The sequence below is a fragment of the Xyrauchen texanus genome, chromosome 16 (genome assembly GCF_025860055.1).
Source record: "Xyrauchen texanus isolate HMW12.3.18 chromosome 16, RBS_HiC_50CHRs, whole genome shotgun sequence".
NCBI lineage: Eukaryota > Metazoa > Chordata > Actinopteri > Cypriniformes > Catostomidae > Xyrauchen > Xyrauchen texanus.
Window position 1 is genome coordinate 4,732,541 of NC_068291.1, and position 12,892 is coordinate 4,745,432.

General features: G+C 38.1%; 1 protein-coding gene across 1 annotated transcript in view; it reads right to left on the reverse strand.

Moving 5' to 3' along the window:
* LOC127657035 (vam6/Vps39-like protein) overlaps nt 1-12,892 on the reverse strand; it is a 51,754-nt gene that overhangs the window by 28,074 nt on the left and 10,788 nt on the right. Inside the window, exons 9-13 of the mRNA XM_052145673.1 lie at nt 10,170-10,290; nt 2,450-2,570; nt 2,190-2,319; nt 1,351-1,493; nt 1,100-1,240 (exon numbers count right to left, since the gene is read on the reverse strand). Coding sequence (XP_052001633.1) covers nt 1,100-1,240; nt 1,351-1,493; nt 2,190-2,319; nt 2,450-2,570; nt 10,170-10,290 — 656 coding nt within the window. The remainder of the gene's footprint in view (nt 1-1,099; nt 1,241-1,350; nt 1,494-2,189; nt 2,320-2,449; nt 2,571-10,169; nt 10,291-12,892) is intronic.

Here is a 12,892-nt window from a genome sequence, read left to right on the forward strand (position 1 = left end):
AACTTTTAAAATGTTTAATGATATAGATTATGATACAGTCTGAGACTCTTAGCCTAAGAAACTGCTAAAAAAAAAAAAAAAACACAAAATAATATTTAGGCAAAAATTTAATTTTTTCCCCTTATTTGACACACACACACACACACACACACACACACACACACACACACACACACATATATATATATCTGGGTGTAAATAAGGTGGCTCCAAAACACTGCTTGTTTTGTTCCCAATTATGTCAACTGTATCTGAGAAAACGTTTGTGTCAATACAACAAAGCAATCAAAAGTTATAGCATTACAAAAATAATTTATCCTAGCGTACAAAAATGCCTCCATGTGTAAAAAAAGCCTCTCCAAACAAATAAAACATAAATATTGTACATAAGAACTTGCAAACACAACAATGACTAAAGGTTTGCACAGCATGCCGACATGATTTTAGTAAGAATGAGTACATTTTGACTCAGTGAGCCTGCATCGTTGAGTCTGTGTCATGTATTTGGCGCCATCTCCTGGTGGCCATATGTAACATTGTGCTTCGTGTGGATTATCTAATGATCTACGCATCCGATAACCTTGTGCGTGGGCTCGTTTGAAAGATAATCGCCTCCTCTAATGGTATGTGATATTCTATGTTCTGTAAATTTTTCGTGACATTACAAGAGATAGCGCAGCATATAAGCAACACCAACATAATTGTCAGAGACATATACTTAGCCATTACTTGCTATATGTTTGTCTGTAAGTAAAACACATTGGCTGGTTGTATTCTACTCTTTGAGAGCGTTCCAACAACATATGACACATGGCTATTAGATTATGTTTTGCCATATACTGCAATAATATGTACAGCTCAAATGTTTTTTTATAAAATATTAAAAACGGAAACTTCTGATTTGTCTGCAAATTTCAAAGCACTTGTTCAGTTTTGGTAATAATGCCTGTTGTTGGTCAAGACTGTAGTAATTCATATTTTGCCAATTATATTTTATTCTCAAGGGCCCATGGGTGGCCGTCCAAGCTTAAGGCAGCTAGCTAGGATTAGGAACAGAGCTTTGTGAATGCCTGTAGGTCAGACATGCTAAAGGCCTTACGTGGAGGTAGCATTTGAGCAGTGTTGTATCGATGATCTGAAGGAGTTTCTTGCGGCTCTTGATGGTTGGGGTTCCCTCCATGAGAGGGGACATGGTGGAGGGTTCAGAGTCATTCAAGTGCTTTACTAAATGACTGCGTTTCTACACAAAACACAAAGAGAAAACTGTAACAAGTGTAAATGAATGAACAAAGAAAGATGCTGAACATGAAATGAATTAGTTGTGAAATACATGGTTCTGAGTTTGTGTACCTGTGTTAGGTAGTCTATGAGGGCCAAATGGGCTTTCTCCAGTTCGGCTAATGACAGTGTGGGTAGGGGGTTGGGATAGTGCAGTTGTTTACGGTAGTCACAGGGAAGCAAGTCTGGATACAGTCCAATAACATGAGTGGGATCTATAAAACACAATGACAAACCAACTGTAAGCCATACTATTTGTGTAATGCTATGTATACATCTTACTTTCCTGGTCCAATGATGCTCTCATGTGATCTACATTAAGCAGGGTTCATACAGACATCACTAAATGAAAATTAAGGATTTGAGGAATTTTTCCAACACCAATGTTAAAGTTTCAAGGACTTCACACAAGTGAGAGAACTCTGCGATTTTGTATAATTCCAACTTGTATTATAGGTGACGTGAAAAGTATTTACTAGTTGGAAACAAGTCCGTCATAAAAATAATGCTGATATGGTGTGAACAGACCATTAACACATGTATTAAAAGGTCAAACGGCCAGGAAAAGAATATATATAAAAAGGCCTTATCTTTTGAAAATTTGATTACAAATGAAATCTAGGAATCTGGAGGGGAAAGTGTTTGAATATCCTAACCCATATTTAATAGCAGTGCTTTTTAACCTTTCCTTGGATTTTATTTAAATCAGGTTTGACTTGTGTAGGCCATCATTAAATGTGAAGCATGATGGGTCTATTTATCCTGCCACCTTTAATGGTGTTATGATTAGAATCAATGAAAAATGAATCTAGAAGCAAGGCCGCAATTCTGACAAAAGTGTTCATTATTTGAGAAACGCCTATTCTCATTGCTGGTGCCTCAACACTGCAGGTAAAGATAGTTGAGCTCACCTGTGCCTAACTTTGCAAACACCTGCATGGAGTCGTCAAAGCGTTTCTGGCAGAAGAGGTTGAAGGCAAACAGGTTCTGGATGTGATGAATCTGTTGTCTCTTATCTGCATCTGAATCATCCTTCATTTTCTGAGGATATGAAAAAAGAAAGAGTGAATGGCTGCAGCCACTTCATGCATTTTTTTTTAAGAATATTCAATTGCGCTGTAGTCATTAGCATTTTTGATTTACTGTATGTGTATAGGTCAGAGTTTCTCACCGCCAACTGAAGAGCCAGTTCAAACTGTTTGTCTTGTAGCAGCTGCCGTATCTGGCTGGCTATGGGGACCGCCACCAGACGCCAAACAAAATGATTGCTAGCGACATACACAACATTTGATCTGTGACATAAAGAGAAAAGGAAAACAGTTAAGGCAAATTATACTTCAGAGATTTAAAATACCTTCAACTAATTTAGACATGGATTGAAAGAACTGAACAAACTTGAAACAACAACTGATTTTGAGATTGAACATGTTTGACAGTCAATCACGAGATGGCTGGAGGAAAAGGTTTAAGAGTTGACTTGAAGGCCAATCATTGCCTAGATTTCAGCTGTCTGCACACGTCTGGCTTCTACAGAAGACCTTAGAGGACAGGGTGGGAATTTGTTTCTGAAATAGTTTTGCAAGCCCTCAATAAGTTTTACGTATCCTTGCAATCATTTTACCATGGTTTTGCTATACAAAACACAGTACATAGTTTAATTATGGTTTTGCTATAGTAATATTGTAGTACTAGGACTATTGTAGGCGAACAATGTTGTTTTTTTGGTATCGTTTTTTTGGCGTAAACCAGGATTTTAATAGTTTCCATATTGTAACCTTGATTTTACTATAGATCAACCATGCTAATCTTACTATAGTTTTACTATCAATATTTGCAGTAAATATAAAACCACAAAATCATGACTTTTACTACCATAGTGTTCATTTTCTTGTTTTACTGTTGTAAAATCATGGTACATTTATTGCGAGGGAACACAAAGTTTATTCCAAAGGCACGAACAAATTCCCACCCTGTCCTCTAAGGGGCTCTGTAGTCTTCCACTCCAACTCATCCACAAATTGTGAAGGCACAATTTATATTTGTTGTTTTTGTCAAAATAAATTGACAGGACAAATTTTAAGTGTTTGTGGAGCGGAGGGCGCGGCCGATCAGAATATCGCTAGCCTCATCAGGCCGATTGGGGACCGGGCGCTGATATTCTGATCGGCCGCCCCCCTCCGCTCCACAGTGTTTAACCCTGAAAAGCACGACATGAAAGAATTGTCAGATCACTCAAACGTTTTGACATTAAACTGTATTTAGTACCATTAAACAAAATATATAAAAAAAAAATAATAATATATATATATATATATATATATATATATATATATATATATATATATATATATATATATATTTATGTATAATATTTGATACATTAGGCTTTAGATGTCATTTTTCCTCCATTTAGTTTTCCAGATGAGTGTTTCCCATTTGGTGTTTTTACTAATTTGTTTTCTTCCACAGCTTTTAAATATGTATTTTCTGCATTAACATTAGTTAATTCAATCTATTTTCCTGTCCTTTTGACTAAATCTGTTTATATATATACTGGCTGTTCCAAATGTTGGGAATAATGTACAGATTTTGCTGTTTCGGAAGGAAATTGGTACTTTAATTCACCAAAGTGGCATTCAACTGATCATTAAGTATAGTCAGTACATTACTGATGTAAAAAACAGCACCATCACTATTTGAAAAAAGTCATTTTTGATCAAATCTAGACAGCAGCATCACTCCAACACCTTATCCTTGAGTAATCATGCTAAATTGCTCATTTGGCACTAGAAAATCACCATTATATCAAGCACAGATGAAAGCTATTTGGTTCATTCAATGAAGCTTAACATTGTCTTTGTGTTTGTTTTTGAGTTGCCACAGCATGCAATAGACTGGCATGTCTTAAGATCAATATTAGGTCAAAAATGGGAGAGATCACAATTATTTCCCATTCTGATGGTTGATGTGAACATTAACTGAACCTTCTGACCCGTATCTCCATGATTTTATGCACTGCAGCCGATTAGCTGATTAGATAATAGCATGGATAATTGTTGGTGACAGGTGGGCTGGTGTGAGTATTTCTGTAACTGCTGATCTCTCTAGAATTTACTCAGAATGGTGCCAAAAACAAAAAACATCCAGTGAGTGGCAATTCTGTGGATGGAAATGCCTTGTTGATGAGAGAGGACAACAGAGAATGGCCAGACTGGTTTGAACTGACAAAGTCTACAGTAACTCAGATAACCACTCTGTACAATTGTGGTGAGAATAGAGATTCAGGTTGGCGCTGTTTTGGCGGCACAATATTAGGCAGCAGGTGGTTTTAATGTTGTGGCTGATCAACGTATATATATATATATATATTGAAATCAAAGCACCAAGTTTTAGTTCAATAATCTTGTTTATATTTTGACTGTCCTGTTCTTTTACAGCATATTGCAAATTTATCAAATTTGAAATCTGAGATACCTTTTTGCCCTCAAAACAAATATAATAATGTTCTTATAGACTTTCAAATTATAACAAAGTTTACTATTTAGACTTACAAGAGGAAAGAACAATGCTATTATAACACTTTGTAAAATTTCTGTTAGATACTGTCAGAGAGCCAGAGCGAGACAAAGAGACCCAAGAACAGTTCAAAGGATTTATTAACAATAAATGATAACTTTAACTGTGCTGGTGAAGACTGGAGATCCCAGCACCGGCTGCAATTGAGGGAAGGAATTTTGGGGATGAATGCGTGCCATAGCCGGACAATGGCACCGACAAGTGTGTGCATTGTGGAAGTCAGGAGCAGATTCATAGGAATCCTCTGTAGAAGCTTAGTGAGCTGCAGAGAACAGTAGATTGGGAGGCAATCACTTTCCCGACAAGCGGGCAGAGACGAGGAATCCTTTGTTGAAGATTTGTGAGTGTAGAGAACAATGCCCAGCAGATTGGGAGTCAATCACTTTCCCGACAGCTTTTGACCACCGGAAAAGGCCGCTACATGACCCATTGTGATTATTAAACCACAAAAGGCTATGATTTAATTAGTCTTAAAGATTACTTTTATGCTGCCATTATATGATTTTGTCTGGACCTACAGAGGTGAACATTTTTCTTGAGGGAGCCAACCAAATGTCATGGAACAGCTGAACGACCTCCTTGCTTCAGGGAGAGTTGTATTCACTGTAATAACAATGTTACTGAATGCTGCCAAGAGACTTTACAGAATAAATTAAATAACTTGCATAATTAGGGCTCAAATGGCAATTCCCAAACATTGTCATCCTTCATATACCTTGGAGCGCCCATGCTCAAAACAGTTCTAGCAGATTGTGAGTAATGGTCATAAATAAAAATGGTCATAAAGAGATGTCCCGATCAGCTTTTTGGCCCCCGATCCGATACTTGTATTTGCCTATATAATAGAGCTGCAGATTGTTTTTGTTTGTTTACAAAAAAAAACTAGGTAAACAAAGAAAATAAAAGATGTCTTCAGCTTAATGCATTTAACTTAGTGCAGCTAGCATTTTTATAAAACTCACATATAAAATCAACTTCTACTTAGAATGGTGTAATAGCTTATTTTAACTTTAATATTCAGGTACAAAAATAAATCACAAATCCAATGAGTTCTGTATAGATGAATATAATCTTACATGCACTTAAAAGTGGCGTAAACAGTTACAATTGAACAGGCCCAAGTTCAACAATAATGACTTCAATAAAACAAATTAAAAACATATTCCATGCGTTGTCACGCAAAATAACATGTACTTGTTTATTTCCGACGTGTTCAGCATCTCCTCAATGGGCTGTTTTACATGATCGGCTGTATGAGACCCACGAAACTGGTGTGCGTTTAATACTGTTCGCTTAATCAAATGGAGGAATCGATCCAGTGTGCAGTGAGGCTGAGCAATGTCATGGGGCAAACGTCAGAGCTCCAAATGTCTTCTGTAAAACTAACAGCAGTCACAATATGTTTTATATTACCTCGTATTTTGTCACAAACCTTACTGTACAGCTCTGGTAAGGCGGTGTATGAAATGTAGTGTCGAGGCGGCAGGGCATAGCGTGGTTCCAAAAGCTCCAAAAGATGGCAGAAACCTGCATTCTCTACCACAGAGATGGGCTGGTTGTCCAAAGCTATGAATTCAACCACTTTTCTGTAATCTTTTTGGCCTTTTCGTGCTCTCGATTATATTTTTCCTTCCTTTTAAAAGTTTTGTCCAGTGTTTGTTGCTTCAGTGCAGCAGCCTTTTCCTGTGTTGTTTAAGTGAACTCGCCTTATTAGTTTTAAGATGTTGTCTCAAATTGGTCGCATTGAACACAGCTCTATTGCTACCGCCTTGCGAAACGATCGGATAGCAGATATTGCTAGTGGGTGTTGGACAGTTTTCACTTTCTTGTTTAAAATATGTCCACACTGCTGAAATTTAAGCAACGGGGTTATTTGTCAGTTTACACTCTGCTGCAAATCGTGCTCAGCTGACGTTAATGATCGGAGTAAGGTGATAGGGCTGTCAGCCAATCCCCGATCAGTTAAAAAATGCCCATATCGGCTCCGATCTGATACTTGCGATCGGGACATCCCTAGTCATAAAACATCATTGTTTATGCAAGTAAACTGTTTCAATCTCCTTATTGTGCATTTTTAATTATGCAAAATCAACCTCAATCTAGTGGATGAACATCAAAGCAATTTTTTTTTTCTCCCCTATTTGGAAAGCCCAATTCACAATGCACTCCAAGTCCTCGTGGTGGCGTAGTGACTCACGTCAATCCTCGAATCTCAGTTGCCTCTGCGTCCAAGATCGTCAACCCACGCATCTTATCACGTGACTTGTTGAGCGTGTTACCCCCTGAGACATAACATTTGTGGAGGCTTCACGCTATTCTCCACGGCATCCACGCACAACTCACCAAGCACCCACCGAGATTGCTCCACATTATGGCGACCACGAGGAGGTTACCCCATGTGACTCTACCCTCCCTAGAAACCGGGCCAATTTGGTTGCTTAGGAGACCTGGCTGGAGTCACTCCGCACGCCCTGGATACAAACTCACGACTCAAGGGGTGGTAGTCAGCGTCTTTACTCGCTGAGAGCAACCCAGGCCCCCCAAAGCAAATTTTGAGAGTTTAATTCCATATCAACTGTTTCTAGAGATGGGCATGAGTACCAGAGTACTCAGTTACTGAGACGTGGCACCAATAACGATCATGAAAATGATGATCGATGTTGATCACGCATGATGTGACTTGTCATTTAATTTGAAATTTAGTGGCAATAACCTGATAACTAAACACATGTGCCAACGAAGGAGCTTTTTTATTTTGAGATTGATTACATTGTGATTGAGGGGTACATTGATTGTCAGAGATGTCTCAAAGCAACCAAACTGGGACGATGCCGATTACACTAATGGCACCAAAAATAAAACCAAGGGAGTCCAAACAGTCTACAAATCCCATCAAGCCTTGCTCATTTTACACCTAGGTGAGATAGTCAAACTCTCAACTCTTATTGGATGAAACCCACAACAGAACGCATTCAAGAACAGTCACGGAGTTGTTGTGAAGCCACTCCTTCGTTATTTTAGCGGTGTGCTTAGGGTCATTGTCTTGTTGGAAGGTGAACCTTCGGCCCAGTCTGAGGTCCAGAGCACTCTGGAGAAGGTTTTCGTCCAGGATATCCCTGTACTTGGCCGCATTCATCTTTCCCTCGATTGCAACCAGTCGTCCTGTCCCTGCAGCTGAAAAACACCCCCACAGCATGATGCTGCCACCACCATGCTTCACTGTTGAGACTGTATTGGACAGGTGATGAGCAGTGCCTGGTTTTCTCCACACATACCGCTTCGAATTAAGGCCAAAAAGTTCTATCTTGGTCTAATCAGACCAGAGAATCTTATTTATCACCATCTTGGAGTCCTTCAGGTGTTTTTTTAGCAAACTCCATGCTGGCTTTCATGTGTCTTGCACTGAGGAGAGGCTTCCGTCGGGCCACTCTGCCATAAAGGCCCGACTGGTGGATGACTGCAGTGATGGTTGACTTACTACAACTTTCTCCCATCTCCCGACTGCATCTCTGGAGCTCAGCCACAGTGATCTTTGGGTTCTTCTTTACCTCTCTCACCAAGGCTCTTCTCCCCCGATAGCTCAGTTTGGCCGGACGGCAAGCTCTATGAAGGGTTCTGGTCGTCCCAAACGTCTTCCATTTAAGGATTATGGAGGCCACTGTGCTCTTATGAACCTTAAGGGCAGCAGAAACTTTTTGTAACCAGATCTGTGGCTTTCCACAATTCTGTCTCTGAGCTCTTCAGGCAGTTCCTTTGACCTCATGATTCTCATTTGCTCTGACATGCACTGTGAGCTGTAAGGTCTTATATAGACAGGTGTGTGGCTTTCCTAATCCAGTCCAATCAGTATAATCAAACACAGCTGGACTCAATTGAAGGTGTAGAACTCAAGGATGATCAGAAGAAATGGACAGCACCTGAGTTAAATATATGAGTGTCACAGCAATACATGAGGAAAAAAAATATATATGAGTATCATACAATAATGAGGAAAAAAAAAATTAACTTAAATGATTTTAGCAAATGGCTGCAATATAACAAAGAGTGAAAAATTTAAGGGGGTCTGAATACTTTCCGTACCCACTGTATATTAGACGAGCACTCGAGTAGACAAAATTAACAAAATGCCCATCCCCAAGCGTTTCCATTCAAGTTTGCTTATTCACAAAATCAAAATTAACATAAAAATTGTTAAATGGAACCCCAGCTAATGTGTATTTTAATGTTTATAGAAGTGGTAATCAATATTATGCTACAAATGCTGTTGATTGATCTCAACTTGTATTGAACATGGAAAATTTCTTTAATATGTATGATTGAAAATCTGAGCTCCTGAAATAATAGCATATAATGAATATACTTAGTATAGTTATTTTTTAGAAGTTACGCTTTTGTGAATTCCTCACATTTAGACATACTGCATTACAGGCAGTAAGTTTTTAAGGAAATTGAATATTCACAAGTTACGCATTCTTACTAGCACTTAACTTAAAAGTTCACTTGGTCATTCGCTTCATTGTCTGTGCAGATGTAAGTTATAATATTACATTTATGTTGTGGATAAAGCTCACAAATCTCACAAATAAAGGATGTGTTTGTTTGAGGTTATTTGTACAGGTATTGCAGCAAGAAATCCCCAACAATATTTGTTTTCTTTACAAAAAGTATTAAATAAAACAGTGTTAGTGCATTGTTAATATCTTATTATTCTAGTCATATTTTCGTCAACAGTATAATTTAAGTAAAATGGTTTGATTATTGTAATGATGCATTTTTTTGTCTCATCATCATTATCGTTGACAAAATCCCTTCATAAAAAACCTTTGTAAATGAACCTTTTCGTTCTTTTTTCATTAAAGAGATTAATACCGGTTCTGGGGGCTATTGCTAAAGGAGAAGAACCCTGTATAAGACGATATATCCTGTAGCTATCTGCTGGTGTTGAATTGCCATTTTTTTTAAATGAGGAAGTACAGATTAAAGGCCACCTTCAAGTTGAAACCAGAGTAGGAGAAACCTCGCTGCACCACAGGTCTCAATGAAAAAAGAAACAAACAATGGGGAGTGTTGGTGGTTTTTCACAGTATATGCACAACTGGGTAATAGATGAAGCTCTGTGAGTTGAGTGGCTTTTGTTTGTGTACGTTTAGTGCTCTACTGAACACTTAGATCACAGAAGATAGTCTACAGATTTGAAAACAGTTCCTCAGATAGAAAAGACTGCTCCCCTCTGCTGAAAAGCAACAGTCCATCAAATAGTTAAATGATCATGTTTTTCTCTAAACTGAAATGCTGTATGGGTAGTGAAGTCTCACCCAGCGGAGGTGATGAACCGCGGCCTCTGTAGTTCTATGCTTTGAACAAGCAGCCTGGGCTCAAGTGTGCGGACCTCCACATAACGCGGCAACACTGCAATGATGTACGGAGACTGGTGCTCTGAAGGAACATAAGAGAATGGCCACATGTGAGACTTACCATTAAACCATTCTAACATAACTTCTTGTCAATGTTCATCAATACCTACAGCCCACAAAATAATCAAAGACAAAGAAGGAAAGGGGGCATTGATAATCATTTGCTGCGAATAGGGCAGGGCAATATACTGAATGTTGACAATATATTCGTTGGCAATATCAAATTAAGCAATATAGTGAATATCGCAATGACTTCAATGCACCCATTATTTGAAAATGACTTTCACATCATTACACTAGTTTTGTAATCATTCCCTTATAGCTATACTGTATATAGCTTATTGAATATTATCAAAAGTCCACAATATATCAAGTTATTTAGCTATATCACTCAGTCTTTGGTACAAATATACAAAAAATATCTTCTTATAGACAACAGCAGCTGTGTTTCATCAACACAAGCTAAGGCGATGGTAATAGACTAGCACATGTGGTATATTTAAGGAGGATGAATCTTTGATCGTAAATCATTGTAAGACCACAAATGAATCAGAAGTCCTCCACACATGTGGGGAGGAATATTTAGCTCAGACCAAAGCCACAAACATGCCAAGACACCAATCTGGATGAGACAATCTTGTAAGGGTTGGAACAAACACCAATGTTTCTTTCCATTCTTCCAGAACCCCGCTTTCTCCATTATGACATTTAACTTTGCAGTAAAATAAATTTTCTATCTATCTATCTATCTATCTATCATACATTTACTGTTCTTAACCATGAATATAGTCTATATACTGTATAGAGCTTTTTGAAGGATCAAAAACATGTATAGGTATGTTCATCCACTCTTGGCAACAGTGATGTAGAAAAAAGTAAAAAAAAAAAAAAAAAAAAAAAAAAAAAAGATTTTTGCTGCCTCCAAAAAACAATTTGCTCTTTGGAACCAAGCACAAAATTTGGTCACATATGCGAGTTTTAGAGGTCTGTGTATCCACAATGACATTTGGCAAAAACACAAAGCAAAGTTATTTGTGGTTTACACATCCACACGCCACTTAAAAATCAAAACAAGCTGTGATTGGTCACATTTCATGTCGGTCAGATGGCCCCTTCCAATCTTGGGCAGTTAAAATTAGTTCACTGTAAGCATGGGATATCGTGAACATCAAACATGTTGAAAATGAATGCATTTCTCAGGCATGCTAAATGTATAGAAATGTTCCGTTTTAATTTCATGCACTTTAAAACAAAACATGTCGATTTTCCAGGTACTCCAGAACTTCAATTTTGAAAAGCTACATTTTTTTATGTTTATTGTTGCTTTGTATTCTTAAAGACATAATTTGTGAGGCAAAACAGTGTATGAAAAACACTTTGGTGTAAAGTTGGAGCAGAGGTTTCACTGACGGGTCACAACACTGATGACAGTCATGTCAGGGTTTCCACTCTTTTCAAGCCACAATTTTCCAGGACATTTCTAGGGCATTTTATACACCAACATGTGTAATATTTAAAAACACATGTCTGTTTAAATCAAACTTTTATTTAGTTGTTTCTGTGTGTTTTTGAGGGCCAAAAAGTTGAGACAATCACTAATCAACGGACATGTCTGGGGATATTTTTTTAAGAATAAGCTAAAAGCACCAACTTAATCTATTTTAACGATTCAAGTATAGAAAATTATCTGCACAATTGTGCAGAATTAGCTACAAATATAAAGGGTATTTTGGTGTGGCTTGCTTCTGTTTCACAAATATGTTCAGATTCAATCATTTCTTTTTTTTTTTTTTTTTTGGTCTCTGGGTAGTAAGTGTTATTTCCTAATTGCTTATGCCTCAAAATGATAGAAAATGGCTATTATTCCCCACAAACTTTGCTTTTGTGAACAAAATATACCTATTTTCCAGAACATTCCAGATAGATTCAGTGCCGAGTAAACTTGTAAAACCACCAGTTCAGTTTAGTTCCAGCTGCCTAATGAGGCTTTTCCATTGCACGGTACAATTAGACTCGACTTTGCTCGCTTTTTGGGGGTTTTTCAATGTGAATAGTACCTGGTACTTTTTTTTGTCCAACCTCGGTCAAGGTTCCAAGACAGCCGAGCAATAATAAATGTGACGTCAAAGCCCTGCAGATCACTGATTGGTCAGAGTGAATCATGACTACCAGCGTCACTGGATTTGCGACACGGGACATCTACCCGCTAGTTTTAAAGTTAGCAACAGCGATAGCGGTATAATTTGTTCACATGACTTTCAAATTGTAAAAAGAAACGGCTGTGCGCAAAACCAGGACATAGTCAATAAACGAGATGCAGACGTTCCTCTCGTTTGTGACGAACGAAACAAAGCGAAATGAAAAAGTCTTTCATGAAGTACAGCAGCTGTTGGCCGGACACGGCTACCACCGGACCTACCAACAGCGTAGGGGAAAGTAAAAAAACTTAAGTGACTACAGAACCTTAATGGAAAAGTGGTTCAACCAAATGGACGCTACCAGTATGACCACTGAGCAATGGGAGGGAGAGTGTTGTTTGAGTGCACGATGGAGGATGGTACATTAACTCTATACTCTGCTTGAAAGCTTTACTTTATTTAATTGACCAGCTAATGGAAAGCTTG